A 20987-nucleotide genomic window follows, 5' to 3' on the forward strand; every position below is an offset into this window, starting at 1 on the left:
GAGGGGCAAGTGGGGCCCAGCCAAGTGGGGCTGAACGAAGGGCTTTGGGGCCATAACTGGGGCTTACTCTGCCGTTGCCTGTACTGTGACCTTGTCAGTTTAGCTTTGGGGCCTCAGTTTCCTCACCTGTAATGTGGGATGATACTTCCACCCCGAGGATGATAGTGAAGGTTAAATACTGTGGTCCTGCTGAATTGCTTGTGGGGCCCAGGCCAGCGTTGGAGGACATGTGTAAGTCAGCTTGGGGACAGAGACCCTGGGCCGGGCACGGGGTGTGCGATGAGGAAAACACAGTTACTGCCCTTGGGAGCTCACAGTTGAGAGGTGAGACAGTTGCTTGGGCAGCCCTGGTCCCTGGAGCCCTGCCCTGGGCTGAGTGGGGCCATACTGTCATGGGAATTGGGTCCTGCATGCCTAACATCATGTCAGACCTCATGGGCACACGAACAAACCGAGAACGCTGTCCGGGCTTCAAGAATAATTCAGTTCAGATGGAATGGGGCAGATGTACATTTAGGAAAGGAAAGCATAGGAAAACCTAATTTAATACTAAATGGAATTCCAGAGCTCCACATCTTTTCAATGTTCATTTGTTTATTCATCCATGCATTCAATAAATATTTGAGTTTCTACCGTGCTACGTGCTGGGGATATAGCAACAAGCAAGAAAGAGACAGCCCCAGCTTTCATGGTGCTGTCAGCCTAGTCAGGGGGAGCCAGACAAAAACCAGATAAATAGAAGTCATGTTAGGTTGGTCAGTGTTAGAAAGAAAAAACAAAGCATGATAGAGAGATGGAGAGTGACAGAGGAGTGGGGGCTGCTTCAGAGAAACAGTCAAAGAAGGCCTGTCTCAGGATGTGACACTGAGCAGAGACCCTAATGAAGTAAAGGGGCCAGAATGTATAAATCTGGGAAAGAATATTGAAACCAAGGAAAAAGCACGTGCAAAGGCCCCGAGGCAGGTATGTTTTGTGTTTGGAATCCTCAGCAACGTAATAAGGCAGCCAGTGTAACTGGTGGTGAGGGAGTGGTAAAAGATGAAGGCGGGGAGGGGGGGGTGGCGGGGGCTCATCATGAAGGACCTTGAGGCCGTGGTGGGGACCTCTGTCGAGATGTGATGGAAGTTCTGGAGAGTGTGAAGAGGGAGGATTATACTAAGTGACTGGGTTTGGTGGAAGACAGACTACCAGGGGGCAAGAATGGGAACAGGAGACTGGCGAGGAGGTGGCTGCAAGCTGTCCAGGTGAGAGGCCATGTTCAGGAAGTGAGACTGGAGAGTTATGTCAGCATAGCCAGAGGCCGCTTCCTGGAGGATGTGGTCAGACATGAACTAAACCTCTGGGGATGTGGGGACTTTTGGTGGGAGGTGCAAAATGAAGTCTTCTCCAAGAGCGGCCAGCGGTGTGGGCAGATGCTGGGCGAGTGTGGGTGAGCATGAGGACTCTCTGGACATGGAGAGGAGAGTCCCCGGCTCCTGGGGACGAGTGACAGTGGAGTTTAGCCCATTCCTTCCCAGGGTGACTTGGCAGCTTCTGTCCTTCCCTGCCGTGCACCCAAACGACAGTGATATGCCCCCCACGCTTCTCCCATCTCCGTGTCCATGTTGGTATTTTACTCCCCACCTGCTCGCTTTATCCTCATGGCCACCCTGGAATGTGGTCGGGGTCGGGGCTCCGCTCTGCTGTTTTACTGGGAAGGAGTCGGTGTGGCCAAGGTCAAATGCTCCGTGCTGCTTCCTTTAACTTGGTGCTGTGGTGGAAAGATGGCAAGTGTTGTTGTCCCGTAGACCTAGGCCTGATTCTTAGCTTCGCCACTTCCTGGCTGGGCCCCCTTGGTCAACTTGCCTCACCTCTCCGAGACTTGGTTGCCTCATCTGTGAAACAGGGGTGGTAACAGGGCAGGTATGAGTCTGGGCCAAGGCCTCGTACAGAGCCGGCACACGGGGGCTCTGGCTCTTTGCTGTGAACGCAGCTCCTATCTGCAGGGGACCTAGGACCTCCCAGGTAGATCACTGATGCCCCTTTCCCTGCCCAGGTGCTGGCGGCCGAGGAGAACGTGGACTTCCGCATCCACGTGGAGAACCAGACGCGGGCTCGGGACGATGTGAGCCGTAAGCAGCTGCGGCTGTACCAGCTCTACAGCCGGACCAGCGGGAAGCACATCCAGGTCCTGGGCCGCAGGATCAGTGCCCGCGGCGAGGACGGGGACAAGTATGGTAGGTGCCGGCCCCGCCCCCCTAACTGGGCCCCTCTGAGACCTCAGGTTCAGATCCCAGCTCTGCCGCGTCCCGGCTGTGTATCTTGCACCTGGCACCGAGCCTTTCCGGCCTTCAGGTTCCTCATCTGTAAAATGGAGCTGCAGTAAGTGGTGTATCCCCCGAGAGCCTTTGTGGGGCACTAACTGAAGCTGTGAATCAAAAGTGCTTTTGCCGGCAAATGCCAGTGGTCGTGGGTAGCTGCTCCCCATGGCCTTGCTTCACCAGCCCCAGGTTCAGGTGCTCGGAGAGCGGGGAGTCTCTAGGGAATGTTATTTGGGTGCTGCCGGTGGTGCTGGAAATCGGCCTGGGGTGAGGGTGGGTGCTCCTGTGTGCAAATGGGTGTGTGTTCTGCGAGCTTGAGCTTGAACACCTGTGAGGAATGGGAGCGCTCGCTCTTAGCACCTTGGGCTATGGTCCCTTTGACCTGCCCTTGACCCCGGAACTGTCCAGCCCTCCTCTGAGATGTTTGGGAACCATCACTCACCTCATGCTGCCTCTGCAAGGGGGCTGGGAGGAATGAGACACCCTGACCCCCTTCCCTCCCCAGGCCCCCTGCCCACAAAGACCCTCAGGAGTAAGAGAAACAGGACTCCAATTTCCTAGAGCTTGGAGTGGATCTTGGGAGAGGCACTGAGCAAATACTGACCTTGCCCCATGGGTTCTTGCCTTCTTAGGCCAGGATTTGGGTGGGAGGTGTCCCGGGCCCCGGCCTTGGGCAGGGGAGCCGGGGCTGTGGGTGGCCAAGGCGTGGGGCTGGGACCGGGGTCCTGTGTATGCACTGTGGGACTGCCAGCCTAGGCTTTTCTGGGATGATGCCCCGCCTGCCCGCCGGCCCCTGCCCATTGCAGTCAAGACGTGACAACAAGACAAATAATTTCTTGGACCTTTTATCTTGGACACCATTTATTTTCCCTCCGCCCCAGGGCAGGACTGACCTCATGGTAGGGCCCAAGTGCGGCAGCTGCACCGTCACTGGGGGCTGGGGCCGGCCAGGCCGGGCAGGGCTGGGCCGGGCTGGGCTCCCCGTCTCCAGGCCAGCTGCCTCCCTTCTCCCTGTGCCATCACTTTTTACTGCCTCCGTTCCCCTCCCTCCCTCCCTCTTTCCCCTTCTTCCTTTCTCAGTCTTGCTGCTGCTGCTGCTGCTTTCAACCGGTCCCTCTCTCTGAGTCCTTCTCCTATCCTTCTGGGTACTCATCCCTTCCCCTCTTTGTTTCTGTCCACCTCTTCCCCCCACCTCCCCACCATCTCTGCCCTCCCTGCCTCCCTCCCTCAGACCACAGCTCTCCAGTCCCTCCGCCCCACCTCTCTCAGGTCCTCTGCTGGCTGCCTCTCAGGGGCCTCTGTCTCTCTGTGCCCCCCGCTGTGCTGGGCAGACCCAGGTGGTGCTTTTCCCTGGGATCTGCTGTCCTCTTGCTGCCAGGGAAGGGGCAGCTGGCCGGCCGGGCGGGAGGAGGGTGCCCTCCTGGGGAGTCCCCGGAGCTCTCACTGGCCCCTCCAGGCTCGAAGAGTAGAGGGGGGTCAGACTCTGGTCTGAGCCATCTGTCCACGCCCTGAGACAGGAGGTAGGAGCTCGGGAGGGAGAGGAGCCCAGAAATGGCCACCCCCTCACTCCAGAAGTTACTTGCCTCTCGCTTCCTCTGCCTCAGCCAGAGACTTAGGGGACCTCACCTGCTGTGTGACGTCAGGCAAGTCCTTCGCCTCCTCTGGGCCTCAGTTTCCCATCTGTACAATACAAGGGTTGGACCAGAGCAGTGCTTGAACTTAACTTAAACATGAACATGCCTGTGAATCACTCAGGGATCTTGTTAAATGCTGATACTGATTTGGTGGGTCCGGAGTGGGGCCTGAGCGCTGCATTTCTAACCTGCGCCCAGGTGGTGTGCAGGGACCGCACTTTGAGTATCCAGGAACTAGCCCGTTTTGGCTTCTCCAGCTCCACAAACCCCAGATTTAATCACTCTCTCTCAAGGAATATGTTTATCACTCCTCCACCCCCCTGACACCCAGGGCAGCGTGGGGCTCTGCTGACTGCGGAGGCTGCTTCATTTAAGTGTCGCATTAGAAACGCAGATGAGGCGAAGGGACCCCATCTGTGAGCCCTGGGAGAGGAAGTGAGACAATGGAGCCAATTGAGGCTTCCAATCTAGATAATCAATACAAATATTATTGGGAGGGTGATTTATGTGGCCAAGCCAGCCTGGAGGATGGGGCTGTGTTAGGGGCCTGCCCTGCCTGTGGGGGATGGGCAGCCAGTAGCCCCCAGCCAGGCCGGTGCGGGGGGGGCCTCCCCAGACAGTCCGAGAGCCTACTCCCTCCTTCTCGGGACTCTGTGCAGCTGAAAGAATGATGCAGCCCACGGCTTCCATCTATGTGCAATTATAATGCAGTCGGGGACTTGCGGCAAACACCAAGTATAAACAGAATCCCCATGAACACATGGAGTCTGGAACCCCGACAGACACTCATGGCCTCAGATTCAATGGCGTCCAGAGGTGTTAGACTCTGGGCGGGCCCAGGGCACAGGCCCACCTTAGTCTGGGTGCCCTGCCCAGGAGCTCTTGGCCTGCTGCCCCCATGAGCAGTCTTTGGTGAAATCTGCATGGAGGGGAGCACACCCCCACACCATGCTGCTCTGCAAGAGGGTCTCCCCATGACTCCCTAAAGCTTTCCCAGAGCACCTGAGGGCCCTGCGGGTGGGCCAGGCTCTGGCCAAGAATGGGAGCCAGGAAGTTGGAGGTTTAAGTCGTGGGACACCTGGCAGGCCGGTGGCTCAGGACCTGGTCACCCTGCCCACCTGGGGTTCTTACAGCAGCCCCTCTCCTTCCGGCTCTTGGTCCTGGCCCCCTCTGCCTTGTAGGCAGTCACCATGTTGAAGAAACAGCACCAGACCATGCAGGACACCTGGGTTTTGTTGCAGCCGTGCCACTGAGCAGCCCGCAGAGCTTGGGGCAAGCTTGTCTGGCTCCGGGCTCCACTCCTTCCTGTGCCAAGTGAGGGTGAGAAAGCCACACTCCACCTGCCTCTGGGATGGATGCACTTAAGCCCCAGGTGTGGAGGCATTAGATCCTCTTGGCCAAGGGAAGCAGGGCTGACAGTGACAGAACTGGCGTTTTAGAAAGGGAGGGCTGGGACCAATTGAGTCTGTGCTCAGGGAGCAGGGAGGGACCCTGGCACCGGGGGTGGTGGCGTGGAGGTGACTCTGCTTTGATATGCACCCTATGATTGGATATTCCTGCCGGTTTTCATTTGAAAAAAAGGTTTTTCTACTTGAGGAAAAAAAAAATGGTAAGCACAAACCCAACATGTTGCAGAAGGCCAGGCTCCCAGGACTGACTGTGCTCGGAACAGCCCCTGGCAGGCCACTGGAGGGACTGTGTTAGCCAGGAAGGTGATCTTTGGAGGAGTCGAGCAGGTAGACTCTGGAGTTGGACAAGATTTGAGTCTAGCTCCCCCACTTGCGAGCTCGAGACCTAGGATCTGAGTTAGCCTTTCTGGTCCTGTTTGCTCTTCTGTGAAATGGGGTGATGGGAAAGAGAGCATATCTAATGCTCAAAGATTGTATGATTATTAAAGCAAAAATACAAGTAATAACTGCTTGAACTCGGTGCTGTTGTATGGGGGTGGGGGTGCCATCCTGGGCTCTGGTGGAGGTTCCCCTCTTAGGAACTGATTCCTGGGGCTTCCAGAAAGAACCTTGTCTGTCTCACTCATCAGTGGGGCCCTGGAAGGTCAGCTGCAGGCTTAAGAGGCTTCTTCAGCACGATTCCAGGTAGCGGGACTGCCTGTTCGGGCTGCTGTCTGGCCAGAGGAGGAAGGGTCTTTGGACCTTCTTGTTGGGTGCGGTCTGCTCTTTTCTTAGTTTGAACTGGGGTCCCTCACTCACTCGGCACAGAATTACTGAGCCCTGGGGACCCAGTGGTAAGACGCACCTGGTCCCAGCCTTCAAGCTCCTCCCAGGCCAGAGACTGTGCTCCCTCTCAGGGGTTGACTCTGAGTAGGAAGACTAGTTCTCTAACCTCCAAGTGTGACCTTGGGTCCTCCTCATTCACTCCCTGAGCCTGGGCTTCTTCACCATGAATGGGGGCTGGGTGCGGGGAGTGGAGTTAGCAGTCCGATGGCTTCCTCGAGAGCTCAGGCATGGATCAGTCTGTGACTCCAGCTGTGGTATTGCTGTGCGGGATCATGAGGAGTCAGCCTGTCCCGGCATAGGCCTGCTGAGCCGGGCCAGCTTCCTGCGTCCCTTGCTCAGCCTTGCCCCTCTGAGAACGTGAGCCCCTTGGAAATAGTGACCCTTCTGCATGTCCCCATGTCCAGTACAAGGCTTGGCAGAAAGCAGGTCCCCACTTAAAGGTTGCTGGATGAACGTATAAAGTAATTGTGGGGCGACTCAAAGCATAATCGGGGACTGACTTGTGCGGCTCACATCGAAAGACATGTGGGGTGTCCCAGGGCTTTTGCTGAGCAGATGACAAGAGTCGGGGTGAGGTGGGGTCCTCTGGTCTGCATTTCCTTCGCTCTGGCATCTGCTGGAGGGCTGTGGTGGAGAAACCAGCAGCAGGGACCCCCTACTCTGAGTCTGACGCCCATAGCCCCTTCTCCACATAGCAGTCTGAGATGTGAGACTGTGTCACAGCATTGTCAAAGGCGCTTGTCTTAACTGAGATTAAAATCCCAGTTCTTGGGGCAGTGGGAAAGCCCGGAATGGCCTGGCTCCTGGCTACCACTCAAGCCTTGGCTGCACTGCCCCTTCCTTGCCCACACAGCTCCGGCCCCAGCCCCTCCCTGCCATCCCTGGACCATGCCAAGCATGTTCCTGGCTAAGGCCCTTTGCATTTGCTGTTCTCTTGACCTGACGAGGCTCTTCTCCCAGACACCCTCATGGCTTGCTCCCTGACTTCACTCAGGCTTCTGTTCAATTTTCTCCTTATCAGAGACTTCCCATCTCTGTCTCCTCCTGGGCATATTTTTGTTCCTAACACTTATTGCTACTAGATATTCTATTATGTATTTGGCTATTTGCTCTCTGTCTCTCCTGTTACAATGCAAGCTCCTTGAGGTAGGAGGCTTTTGTCTATTTTGTCTGCTGCTGTATCACCATGCACAGAGCCCACCACAAGCAGGTGCTCAGTAGACACTTGAGCCCAGTGAATGCGTGGACGAGCCACGTGTGCATCTGGGAGTGCTCCCCCTGGGGCAGGTGCCTGACACAGAGCTCAGGCACTCAGAACATACTTGGCAAATTAGTGCTCCCTGCCTCTCCTCTGCTGTCCTCTCTTCCTCCCTCCCATCCTTCCAGCCTGCCAGCTCTGTGTCGTGCGGTGGGGATACAGCGAGCCACAGACCTGGCTTCCCCTAGGGCTTTTGCAGCTGGGAAGGGGCATTAAAACCCCTGCCCTTTGAGCTCATGTCCCATAACTTCTGTCCCCAGTGAGAAGTGATCCCCCACACCTCGCTGACTCTGCAGCTGAAATGACCATATGAGAGCTATGGCTGGGATTAAATATAGCTCCTGATCAATCCTATTGATTTTTTTTCCCTGTTCCTTTCCAGCAAGCCCACGTGGCCTGCAAACCTCCTTGGGGGACTTTAGGAGAAGGGGACTTTGGGAGAAAGGCTGTGTGTGTGTGTGTGTGTGTGTGTAGACAGTGATGTGGAGACATCTCCAGAAAGCATCTTTCTCCCCACCCCTTCCTGTCGACCTGGTCCACCTTCAGAAGGGAGGAAGGGACGACTGATTTGCTATGACCTCCCAGTGCCTTTTGTGGCAAGGACATTTCCTCTCTGGAGGACACCTGGACAGTGGCCAGCATGCAGTCAGCACTGGAACCGTAGCGGTGAGCCAGCTGCTGGTCACCTCATGCAAGGTCCAGGTGGCTCCTGGCTCCCATACTGCTCTTGCAGGTCTTGGGGGGTTTTAGCCTGAGGCTGGGGAAAAAGAAATCCCCATTCTCCAGCTTTGTTCTCTTGGGTTTCCTCTCTTTGGTTCCTGTCTCCTGTGTCTCTCTTTGTACTGTGTTTCTCTCTGGTTTCTGGCTGCCTCTCTGTGTCTTTCCCTGCTGTTTCCTACCCTTCAAGCCAAAAGTCTTCCAAGTGAGGCCCTGGATCACATGTTGGGAGTCCCCGCTAGGGAATCACACTGGAATCAATCAATCAGTCAGTCAACGTCACTTCCCTTTTCTCCACCATGGCTGGTCTGCGTGACGTCTGTCGCATTCTGCCTACCTCTGAATCTCTCGTCTGCCTCAGACTACCTCTGGAGTGACTCTGCCAGTGTCATGGGTGTTTTTTTATAGAAAGGGCTCTGTGGGCATCTCTACCTATAGCCCTCTGCCTCAAGAAAGTGAGGTCAAAGCAAAGAGCTTCCCTGGCTTGGTTTACTCACTCACTGCCCCAGGAAAGGAACGGCTGCAGAGGAAGGGTAAAGCGAGGGGTGGACAGGGCGAGACCAAGACTTGTGAGTTAGCCTGCCTGGGTTGTACCTCCGTCGCTGTGTAACCTTGGCACTCAGTTTTCTCACCTGTAATATGGGGATGAGGATAACAGTTCTAACCTCGGGAGATTATTGTAAGGATATTGTAAGTGAGAGGATGCATAGAGGGGAGTTAGAACAGTGGCCACGACATCATAAGCTCCAAATAAATGTTCGTTACTGATACTTTCTAGAAGGGCGGAACTGAAAGCCGGTGACTCGGAGGTCACTAGGCCTGGCCCAGAGAGGAAGAGGGTTTTTCCCTTTGTCACACAGCAAGTCTCTGCGCCTGGGGACGGGTGGGTGGGAGCTCCGGGTTCTAGCGAGAGCAGGAGTAGCACTGGAGGACACCAGTGGGGAGCAGCGTGGCCAAGGGTGTTGACTGTGGCATCACACTGGCTCCCAACATCTGCCCCGCTTTGACCAGCTGTGTGCCTTTGGGCAAGTCCCTTCACCTCCCTTCACCTTGCTTTCTTTAACCCTTAAATAGTATTACTCATATCTACTTCACAAAGCCATTTATGCATTTACTAAAATTTACTCGTTGGTCATTTACTACAGGCCAAGTTTTGGCTAGGGGCTAGAAATCACAGTGGTGGATAAGACAGATAAGCCTTTGCTCTGGTGAATCTTACCTTCCGGTAAATAGAGACAGACAATCTAAAAAGGTAGCATCCAAGACAATTTGGAGAAGAGCTCTAAGGAAAATGGAGCAGGGGGTGGGTAGAGCTGGACTGGGGAGGGTGGTATGACATTGGACCTTGTGGCCAGGAAAGGCCTCTCTCAGGGGGTGACATTTGAGTGGCAACCTAAGAGAAGAGAAGCTGCTGTGGGAAGATCCAGGTAGAGGGAACAGCAAGTGCAAAGGCCCTGAGGTGGGAGTGTGCTTGGTATGTCAGAGAGGAATAGCAAGGAGGCTTGCTGACTGGAGGGCTGTGAGTGAGGTTGGGATGTAGGAATGGTCAGCAGGGGCCAGAGCATGTGTCCCATATAGGTCCCCATGAAGAGGCTGGATTTTCAGCGAGTTGGAGATCACTTAGGAGGCCTCTAGCAGGGACGAGAGAGAATTAATTTTATATTTTTAAAGGATCTCTCTGGCAGAGGGAGGAGGCTGTTGAGTTGTGCAGTCTGGAGGGGATGCCTGGAGAGGAGGTCTGATGAGTGGAGCCAGATAAAGTTCCAGACTCCTCCTGCCTGGCCTGGTACAGGCCTCAAGAATGGAACTGAGCCCAGAAGAAGTCTTTAGCTCCTGAGAGCTGCATGTTGGGGGCTTGGGTCACGAGAAGGGGGAGCGTGATGCTGAGGACGAGGTAGGCTCTAGAGCAAACCTGGCCTGGGTGGGTGGGGTCTCTCGCTCCATCTGTCTCTCTTTCTCTCTCTCTTTCTGAGAATTGCTGCCGCTATTACTCCCCACAGACTTTACATAATTCTGGCCCAGCTCCCTCCTCATTATGTCATGCACTGAGTGGAGTCTAGGTCACTGCAAGGCTTGCTGTGGTCGGGGAGAACAGACTGCTGGCTCCCTGGCATGGCATCTGGAGCAGACCTTCCCCAGGCTGGGGTGGGGGGTGGCGAGGTTTGTGGGGGTGGAGGTGCAGCCCAGCTCCAGCCCTAGGCCTTTGGGACAGCTCAGGCAAAGGCCGGGGCTTCCTGTGCTGGGCTGTGGCTTACGAGCACTGGGGGTTGGGGGGCAGGGAACTACATCTCCCCAGAGTTAGGGGCCCTCCCCTGGAGCCCAGGCCCCATCAGAAAGTCAGGTAGACCTGCTAAGTTGCTCCTTTGAACCTCAGTTTCCTAAACTGTAAAATGGGGACAGAGACACCCCAGCTCGTGGTGATGTGTGACTTCAGTGGGCTCACGTGGGAGCAAGAACGGTAGGAAATGTTCTGAGGACAGAGGTCTAGGCACATGCGGGGAGAGGGGCAGACAGAGAGGTCTGGGGTTACCGTGGGGTTGCCTGGGCTGTGGTCCTGGGGCCTAATCCCCTTCCTACATGCTGCCTCCCATTTCTACCCCTCTTCAAGGCTCTGCCCCAATCCCGGAGAGAATCAGAATAGGCTTGACCCCACCCCCCCCCCACCCCCCACCTTGCACAGGTAAGGAGACTGAGGCTCAGAGGGGGCTGTGACTTACTCAGGGTCACACAGCCCAGCATGGCGATGATCAGGCCCCATAAGTCCCAGCCCAAGGCATGTCCTGATGCACTCACTTCTCAGTGTGAGATGCCTGCTACCCTGGAGGATGCTGAAGAAGTTCAGGTCAGAGGGCATGCCTGGGGAGGCAAGTCTGGCTCTATTCTGCCCTTTTACACACATCTGATTTTTTCCCACTATGGTGCACGTGCATGCGTGTGTGTGTGTGTGTGTGTGTGTGTGTGTGTGTGTGTGTATGTGTTAGGGGAAAACGGTTTTGTTTTGCAGTTATTAAGAAATGTAAACAATAGTTACTTGCCTTACCTGGCTTCTGAGTACAAGGGACTAAGCCCTTTCTGCCTTCATGTTGTGGAATCCTCACAATAACTTTTGAAGATTAGGGTTGATCATACCCATTTTACAGATGAGGAAACTGAGGCCCAGGGTCATACAGTTGGCAAGTGGGGCCAGGGATTTATACCCAGCTCTGTCCATTCCAAAGCTCTCGCCTTTCCCTTAACATGTGCTGGCTTCTTTAGAAGCTCCTGGGATTGGAGACCCTCTTGAACCCCCACAACCTCCATCCTGTGTGGGGCAGATGCAGAAAGCAGGCCCCGGGCTGCTCTGATGTTTGACCCTGGGTTCCCAGGGAGAGTTATAGGGAGTTTGAATTAAAGGGGAGCAGGGAGGATGCAGGGCTCATAACCCCCTATCTCACTGTTGCTTAATGTTCTCCATTCAGTGTTTACTAGGGATGGGGGAAGGTGGAGAGAAGAATGTGCCTCCCGCTCCCTCCCTGTTTCTAGAATTACTGAATTCTTGTTAGATCTTTAAATTTTATGTAAATTCTTCTTATTTTCCTTGGAAAGGTGGGGTATCATATTTTAATTAGTAGTGGTGTCAAAGGAGGGCTAGATTAATTATTGGAAATCCTGAGTTCCAGATGGCTTTAATTTTCACAGCAGGGCACCAGGGTATATATTTTTAAATTTTTTTATTAAAATCATACCTAGTGTATTTTAGGGGCACTGAGGTACACTCTTTGTGGCTCCAAAGATGCCGTATTTAGGGCTATGATTTTTGTTATGGAGAAGTAAGTCCCTTGTCACTGAAATTAAAAGTTTGCGGGTGAGGGAGGGGCAGGTGCTGGGAAGCAAAGGCTCAGAGATGGGAGGGTGAGAATTGAGGGGGGGGGGTCATAGGCAAAGAAGGCAGCAGTGGGAGGAGATGCTGGGGAGGGAATCAGGCACAGGAATTCAAGTCCAGAGAGGAGAGAGAGCTCAGAGAGGGTACATGGCCTACCAAAGTCACACAGCACCTTACTGGTGAGAGAATATGAATTGACAGAGGGACAGAGAGGGGTCTGGACACAGCTTGCCTATTCAAGGGACAGTCACCCTTTGACCATTTGGTGTTCTTTCTCAGTCAGGGCTTGGGACATTAGCTCTGGACACCCCTCTCCTGAGGGAGGCTCTGTGGAGAATGGATGGTTTAGTGTGGGGTCTCCTACTCCAGATCAGGGGATAGATACTGGGTCCTGATTGGAACTTCTGGGCTCCTGGAAGTTAGCCACCTTTCAGCCTTGGTGGCCTTGACTAAAGAAAGTAGAATATCCTGAAGAGAGCCTTCATTTCCCAGGGGCCTTGAACCTCCCCTCCCTGGACCTTCTCCACTTCAAGTGGCAAAAGTGTGGAGTGGGGAGGGGACACTAGCAGGGGTTCTAGATGTTTGCCTTGGGGGAAGGGGCCTTTGACCTAAATTTTGGGGGATGTAGCTTGATGTCCCCCAAGGCAGTGTGCGTGAGTACCCGTGCAAACTCGCATGCGTTTGTCTGTGCCCTCGTTCCAGAGACTGCTACTTCTTTGAGGTTATTCATGTGGCTGTCTGTCCTGTTTTGGGGAACAGAGGTGAGGGGCTGGTGAGGGTGGGTGATGAGGGGAGAAGGGCACACTGGTGTTTAGCCGCAAGGGGCAGAACAACCCTCCAGCTGGAGCCATCTAGGTGCCGAGTGGCGTCGAGAGAGGCTGGGGGTAGAGAACAAATGATGGACAGTCTCATGTGTCCAAGGGGCAGGGCGCTCCAATGAGACCTGTTAGATGCCTCCCTCATGCCTGATGTTGGAGCAGTGAGGGTCCAGGGACAGGGTCAGGGATCTTTGCCCCTGGTGAAAAAAACGTGTCTTGTTCTCCTTCTGCCTTTCGAAGCCCAGCTCCTAGTGGAGACAGACACCTTCGGTAGTCAAGTCCGGATCAAGGGCAAGGAGACGGAATTCTACCTGTGTATGAACCGGAAAGGCAAGCTCGTGGGGAAGGTGAGTGATGGTCTGGGATTCCCTGGGTGTTATCTCCCTGGCATCGCTGGGTAGCTGGCATGGGGTGCTGGGGGCCCTGTCAGCCCCAAAGGGAAAACGGGAGTGGGGGGGGGATATGTGTGTGTATGAGATTCCAGCTGTACCCTCTTCCTTTAGCCCCTTCTCTGCCACCATATCATAGCCTACCAGGCAAAGGTACCCACGGCTATGACTTTGGGGAGCACGTAGGGTCCTGGTCCCTCCTGCTGGGTGTAGACTTCGAGGGGTTTGGGGGCTCCCTGCCTACATGCACCTGCTGTCTAGGAACAGGGATGCAGCCGGCCTTGCCTTCCCTTCCCTTCCCTTCCCTTCCCTTCCTATTCCTTTTCTCTTTTCTTTCCTCTTTCCCCAATTCCTGTAATAACACATAGTTTCGTTTCCCTGAAACCTCCAGCTCTTCCGCTCTTCCCCTTCTTCCCCTCCTCCACACCCTAGTGGCTGGGGAGAGTGTCACAGGCCAGAGTATTGTTGCTTATTATTTGTTAATAATAACAGGACCAAAAGCTTCTGTTAATTGAGCACCTACTTTCTGCCAGGCACTGTGCAAAAAATACTCCCAAATAATCCCACGAGGGCCGTACCACTACCATCCTCACTTCGCAGATGAGAAAGCCGAGGCTTGGCCCCCGCCCAGGCACTTGTCCCGGGTCCCACACTAGAGCTGGGCGGGGATTCAAAGCCCAGTTTGGAAGGCAGAGGTTCCAGCCGCACTGCCCACACCGACTGAAGCCGCTCGCTCACCGAGCACAGTAATAGTAATCGGCAGAGCGCGGCCCCGGGACGCCCGGGAGTGGTTTCAATTAGTGATTCACTTTCCGCGTCCCGGGGCGGCCGGCCGGCCGGCGAGGGGATCGGGGCAGGGGCGGGCCGGGCGCCGGGTCCCCTGGCCTGGCCGTGCGTTTCCTGTGGCGGCGCTGCCCGGCCCCGCGTCAGGCGCTTTGTTCTCCTGCCCGCCCGGGCCGCCTCCCAGGCCCAACCTGCCCGCGGCTGGACGCTCGGCTTCCTTTGCTCGCGGCTTCCAGGAGGGGCGCGCGGCAGCCCGCTGTGCCCGGTGCCCGCGCCCCCGCTCCCCCCCCCCCCCATCCCGTCTGCGCGCTTCCCGGCAGCTTGACCCCAGGAGGGCCGTGCTGGGGTCAAAAGAGCAGCCCCGCTCCCCGCCGGCCGCCCACCGCCCGCCTGCCCGCCCGCCGGCTGGCCGCTGAGTCACCGCTTCCACAGGAGCCGGCTCCGATTTCCTGCCCCCTCGCCCTCTCTCCCGTCATTAATATTGGGGACGGTTCAGCTGGCGCTGGCTCTGCCGGCTCGGCGCAGCCCAGGGAGGGCCCCCTCCTTCCCGCCCCCCGCCTCGCGGCATTTCCCCCATCCCCGTGCAGGCGTCCGTCTTCTGGGCTGGCCCCGAGGATGCCCCCAAATCCACCTGCCCCAGGATCGCCCTGGGCAGGCCCCCTGTTGGCCTCTGCCTAGCTCAGCTCCCCTTACTGCCTCCCCCCCCCCCCCCCCCGGGGCAAAAAGCCACAGGCTCTTGGGGTGCTGTTCCATCACAGCCTCCTAGGCAGTCAGGGGCCAAGGTCCTGGGGTTACCCCTCCGAACTTCACTGCTGCCACTGCCTCTGTTCTGACCTCATACTTTGCCCCAGCTGCCCCAGGGCTGCCAGCCTCAGGCTTTTGCCTTTGCCCACTAACCACCGTCAGCTTTCTAAAGCGCACCCCCTGTCCTCCACCCCAACTCCTGTCAAAACCCATCCCTGGGTCCGCACCATCTACCATCTACCAGAGAAAGGCCACACTCTCTGGGGAGACACACAAGGCCCTGAGAGCGGGGGGGGGGGGGGGGGGGGGGGTGTCTCCCTGGCCTCACAGCCCTGCCACCTATCCTCACATTCTTAAGCCACAGACACATAACACTGTGAACTGCCACCCCCCTGGACCGGACCTTCCGGCTGTGTACAAGCCGTTCCCTCTGCCCAGGTTGCCCTTCCCTCTGTCTATCTGCCCCGAGTCCTGCTCAGCCTTCCACAGCTTCTTGCTTCCCTGGCCCCTCGTACAGCACACCCACCCTGGAGCCCACAGTCCCTCACACAGTCCTCTGTCACCTATTGCTAACCTGAGTTGTCACGTTTGTGTGCCTACGCCTCCCAGTTAGATTGAGAGCTCACCAAGGGCTGATTCTGGGTCCAGCCATCCATGCTGTGTGTACCTGGCCTCTCAGAAGCACCCACCAAAGAAGTAGAAAAATAGTTCATGCTTTCCGAGGTTGGTCTTAACCTACCGCCAGAATTATTCACGTCAGGCCGGGGAGTCAAGTGCCCTAACTGCTGAGCCTCAGTGTTCTCCTCTGTAAAATGGCAGTGATCATGCTGGCATTTACTGGCACTTGTTAAATATTCCTTCCCTTTCCCTTTGAAGCCAGGCCATGACGTTACTCCCTCGCCTGTGGGAAGGAGGACCTTTGTGGCCTCAGCTTAGGCTCTGGCTCCTTTGGAGTGGCCTAACAGGATAGCTTTCTTGGGTGGTCTTGGCCGTGGGTGCCAACCTTGCACCCTTGTCTTTGGCCCTGGTAGGGCACGTGCGTTGAGTCCCCAACAGAGACCATTCAGATGTTCTGGGCCCTGGCTGTAGCTTCTCTGTTGTAACAATCACACACCAAGGCTCTGTGCTGAGCCCCTGCGTGCTCAGGCAGCCCCTTTTCTTCTTGTCACCTTTCTGGACCCCACAACCATCCCACTCCTGGGAAGGAGTACACCCTTTCATTCCATAAACAGTTGCTAAGTATGAAGCACTGTGTGCCAGGCATTCCCCCACCTCCCCGTCTCTGACTGTTCAACCCAATCCCCTGTGTGATCCCTGGTGAACCCTCTTTGGGCTGAGGCAACATACGGCCCCAGACCTTTCAGGGCAGAGGGGTACCCTGCCCACCACCCCATCTTTGTGAGGACTGTTTCATTTGTAGATGACTGAAACCCAACTCAAAAGGCCTTAAGCAAAAAAGGAATTCTTTTGGCTGACAAAACTTAAAATGTCCAGGGGGTAGTTGTAGCTTCAAGTTAGACTGGATCTAGGGGCCAAATGATGTCGTCAGGATTCGGTCTTCAGATCAAATAGAAGGAATGGGACTCCGGTTTGGAAAGGAGGAGGTTGGAGGTAGTGGGCAGGGAGAGATGCTCAAATTCTACTTAATCAACCAGGTCCTGGGATGGGATATTCACTCACTCCGTAAACACTGATGATCTGCCTTGCCTGAACCAATTGAGTCAACATTTCTGGGGGTGAAGCCCAAGCACGGGTTTTTGTTTTTGTGTTTGTTTTTAAAAAACCTTGGCAGGCAATAAGCAGGACCTTGGAGGTAGTCGGGAGCAGAGGTGAGGGTCAAGCCCAGGTGCAGCCTGCCATTTAACTTCATATCTGCTATGTCTGAGTTCATGGGGGGGACTTATGACTGTCACTGGCACCATGGCTCCCCCCAAGGAGCTCCTAAGGTCTCGGGTGCTGGGAATTTCGGCTCTCATAAGTAACCCCAAACCTGTACAAGCACATGTGCTAGCTCCTTGCACATCCGAGACCTTGCTTCATGCTGATGGTGGCTGTGTGGGCCCTGGGGAGGTGAGGTGCCTTGATAGTTGGTGCCCACTCTTCCATACCCTTTCTCCTCACGGACCTCTCCAGAACTGGACAGAGGGGAAATGAGCTGCAGTGGCAAATGCAGGTTAAAAGCCGGCTCTGCCTCTTACAAGCCCCATGACCTTGGGCAAGCCCTTTTACCCTTTTCTTCTTGCAGAGAGAGAGTCTACCTCAGCAAGTCGAGAGGATTAAATGAAATAATGCATGTGGAAATGTCTGGCCTATAATTGACAATCGATAAATGCTGAAGGAATGAGTGAATGAATGAGGAGGGAGACCAAGTGGGCCTGGCCCTCTGCTCGCTGTGTCCCCTTCTCAGCACATCCCCCAGGAGGGCCTCTCACGGCTCATGACTGACTGTCTCTGGGACATTAGGGAGGGGTCTGGGACGCAAAGGCTACTTTCTTTTAGAGGATAGCCCTTTGGTGAGTCTATCCCAGAACGCTTCATTCGTTTGACCACAAATGCTCTGGGTGCCCGGACCTGTGCTGAGCCCTGCGGGCAGCTGACAAGTGGTCCTGACCTGCTCAAGCTCTTGGGCTAGTGAGGAGGCAGGCAGATATGGAATTGCTCTGTTGGGGCGGGGGAGGAGGAATGGGTGCCAAGGGAAGAAGATGGAGTACGTGAATCCACTCAAACTGAATGCTTGAATGGAGTCTTAAAGGAAGAAGAGGAAATGCCCAGGGAGATAGAAGGCAGTGAAGGAAAGCTTCCTGGAGGAAGTGGTTACTGAGTGGAACCTTGGAGGACGAAAGCAGTCTTCCAGGCAGTGGCAGGCATTCTGTGATGGGGAAACAGCACGGTAGAGGCTTTGCTCAGTTTGCTGTCACTGTTCCATGGAGACTGGCCAAAGGACCTGGGCCCAGGTTGGATAGGCAGCTTCCAGAATTATCCATGGGGGGCCCAGAGACCACTCCCGTCTACCTTGCACATATGCCCCACTTCCCTCACAAGAGTTCCTCACTGCCCAGCCCCACCCCGTGCTGCCCGACACGCACTGTCTTCTGGGTCCTACATGTCTTCCGGCCCCACCCCCTGCCCGTTCCGCAGCCTCCTCGAAGGATCTCATCCTCCAGACAATGTTTTCTTACCCTGCCTGTCCCTTTCTGCAAAGTTCAGCACTTTGTCTGCAGGGCCCGAGCCTGCCCTCCACTCAAAGGTGAACGTTCCTGGAAGCTCCAGCCTGTTTTCCACTTCAAACAAAAGGCTGGAACTCGCACCTCAGTCTCCACGCACGGCCAGACCGCTGGGCTTCCAACTTGGCGGGGCATCTGTCCGTAACGAGGAGTGGGCCCGGCCTAAATTTGGAGATGTTAGTTGGAAACTCAAGTGCTGCTAATTCAGGCCTTCCAACTCTGTGCACTTCCCACTCTTCTACATGGACCAGTCCGGCCGTCTCGGGGAGGAGGTTCAAAGCCCTGCCTCCCACCGTCCTTTGTCCAGAGCCGATCCAGGGAGGGAGGCCAGAACCATCTGAACCACCTGCTTTTCAGAAATAGTTTAGCAAGTTCCTGCTGTGTATGAGGCTCATTTATAAGCGTCATTCCTCACATTTCTGTGACGCAGGGGTCGCCGTCGCAGTTTGGTAAGATGAAGAATCCGAGGTCTAGAGAGTGGAATTAACTAGCCTGAGGTCACGTGAGGAAGTGTTCAAGTCGATTCAACTTCTGACTCCTTGCCTGGCATCCCTTGTCTCCTGGGCAGTTCACACATCTGCTCGGGAGCCTGCAGTCTCAGAACCAAGGGCATAGGCTTTGGCGTTTGGCCATGTAAAAACTCGTATTTTTGGAGGTCCCCACCCCTCTTCACACCAAACACTTAAAATGCACCATATCCCATATTAAATGGAATTGAAATTTAACTATATGGCAGTGGGGTTGAGTGGCAGTGCAGTAGCTGACTTTATATCGGGTTTTGTGCACATCTGCGGGGACTCTTTCTGTTGCAAGTGACAGAACATAATCTCAACTACTTTAAAGGAAATGAGACATTATTGGCCCACATCACAGTGAGGTAATGAGCTGCAGCTGCTGCTTGGTCCAGAGCCCAAAGGATGTGACCAGAACTTGATTTCTCTCATTCTCTTCGTCTTGGCTTCACTTTCTCTGTGTTGGCTTTGTTGTCAGATGGCGTTTCTCCTCATGGTGGTAAAATGGCTGCCTTTGCTTCAGCCTCACATTTTCCTCGTGTTTAAATCAGCCTATGTGTTTGGGGATTGCTTATACAGGGGTCTTTAGGAACATTCTGATTGGATGGCTCACACCACATGCCCAGCTCTGCCCCAGTCACAGGAATGTTTTATTGGCCAGGTCTGGGTCTCGTGTACTAGCAGAGTTGAGGTGGGAGCCCTTGGCTGTAGGGTAGAGAGTGGGGAAGGGCTGGATTCCTGAATGACGAGGGAATCTATTACCTAATTGGCTGGCAGGGAAGAAGGCAGGGGCCAATATGACAAGTCCACTCCACAGATCCAGGAAGTGAAGTTGCTCAGGTCAGGCCCTCTCTACGCTATTGCACCACCCTCAGTCACCTGTCTGTACCCGGGCCACACAGCCTGCCCCTCACACCTACCCTCCCTGTCTCACCTCCTTCTTCTCTTGCCTCCTCCAGCCCGATGGCACCAGCAAGGAGTGTGTGTTCATTGAGAAGGTCCTGGAGAACAACTACACAGCCCTGATGTCCGCCAAATACTCTGGCTGGTACGTGGGCTTCACCAAGAAGGGGCGGCCACGGAAGGGTCCCAAGACCCGGGAGAACCAGCAGGACGTGCACTTCATGAAGCGCTACCCCAAGGGACAGGCAGAGCTGCAGAAGCCCTTCAAGTACACCACGGTGACCAAGAGGTCCCGGCGGATCCGCCCCACGCACCCAGGCTAGGCTGGCCCCACCGCAGCCCCCCAGGCTGCCCCCAGGCCCACACTCACACTCACAGAGAACTGCATCAGAGGAATATTTTTACATGAAAAATTAGGAAGAAGCTCTATTTTTGTACATTGTGTTTAAAAGAAGACAAAAACTGAACCAAAACTCTTGGGGGGAGGGGGAGCGATAAGGATTTTATTGTTGACTTGAAACCCCCTGTCTATGACAAAAGACTCACGAGAAGGGACTGTTGTCAACGCACAGGTGCTTGTCTCTCTCTAGGAACCGACAACTCTAAACTTGTCCCCAGAGGAGGATTTGAATGAGGAAAACGACACTCTGAGAAACCAAAGTCCTTTTTCCCAAAGGTTCTGAAAGCAAAGAACAAAAAAAAAACAAAAACAAAAACAAAACAAAACAAAACAAAAAAAAAGAAAAAAAAGAAAAAAAGAGAAAAACAAAGAGAAAGTAGTACCCACCCCCAAACTCCCTTTCTTCTCCAATCCCCCGTCCCTGTCCCAATCTCCAACAAAAATCGCTCTCTGGTTTGCAGTCATTTATTTATTGTCCGCTGCAAGCTGTCCCGAGACACCGCGCAGGGAAGGCGTGCCCCTCGGGAATTCTCGGCGCCTCGACCTCCGACCTCCGACGACAGACGGCCTCGTCCAATCAAGTGACCCTGCATTGCTCGCAGTTCTGGAGGATGCTGCTATCGACCTTCCGTGACTCACGTGACCTAGTACACCAATGATAAGGGAATATTTTAAAACCAGCTATATTATATATATTATATATATATAAGCTATTTATTTCACCTCTCTGTATATTGCAGTTTCATGAACCAAGTATTACTGCCTCAACAATTAAAAACAATCGACAAATTATTTAAAAAACCATGAGGTGAGTGGTGGCAGGCGGGGCAAGGGGAGGCGTGCAGAGCTCAGGCAGGGTGGCCTGTTTGTGTTTCATTCTTCTTGGTCTTTGCGCTGAGAGCTGAGGCCTCACTCATTCATTCATTCACTGATTCACTCCCCGCCCCCCCCGCCCCCACCCCACCAACTCCCCTCTGCTTCCATCCCACCATGCTCCCATGCACTGTTCTAGGCCCTGGGAATGCAGCCTTAGACAAAGAGATCTTTACTTCTGGAAATCCTTGCCTTCAGAGAGATTACATTCCAAGGAGTCACCAGTCATAGGGTCACATACATTTGCTCGGCACCTCCTGTGTTATTCTGTGTACTGGGCATGTATCAAAGAACATACCAGAAAAATTCCAGCCTGCAGGGAACGTCACGTATTCA

At 54.7% G+C, this 20987-nt stretch overlaps 1 protein-coding gene across 1 annotated transcript in view; it reads left to right on the forward strand.

Moving 5' to 3' along the window:
• Window positions 1-20579, forward strand: part of FGF18 (fibroblast growth factor 18) — a 33087-nt gene extending 12508 nt beyond the window's left edge. Inside the window, exons 3-5 of the mRNA XM_019450300.2 lie at window positions 2036-2216; window positions 13064-13170; window positions 19435-20579. Of these exons, the coding sequence (XP_019305845.1) occupies window positions 2036-2216; window positions 13064-13170; window positions 19435-19701 (555 nt within the window). The 3' untranslated portion in view covers window positions 19702-20579. The remainder of the gene's footprint in view (window positions 1-2035; window positions 2217-13063; window positions 13171-19434) is intronic.
• Window positions 20580-20987: the final 408 nt, after the last annotated feature.

The sequence above is a fragment of the Panthera pardus genome, unplaced genomic scaffold (assembly GCF_024362965.1).
Source record: "Panthera pardus isolate Hobbes unplaced genomic scaffold, ASM2436296v1 HiC_scaffold_2, whole genome shotgun sequence".
NCBI lineage: Eukaryota > Metazoa > Chordata > Mammalia > Carnivora > Felidae > Panthera > Panthera pardus.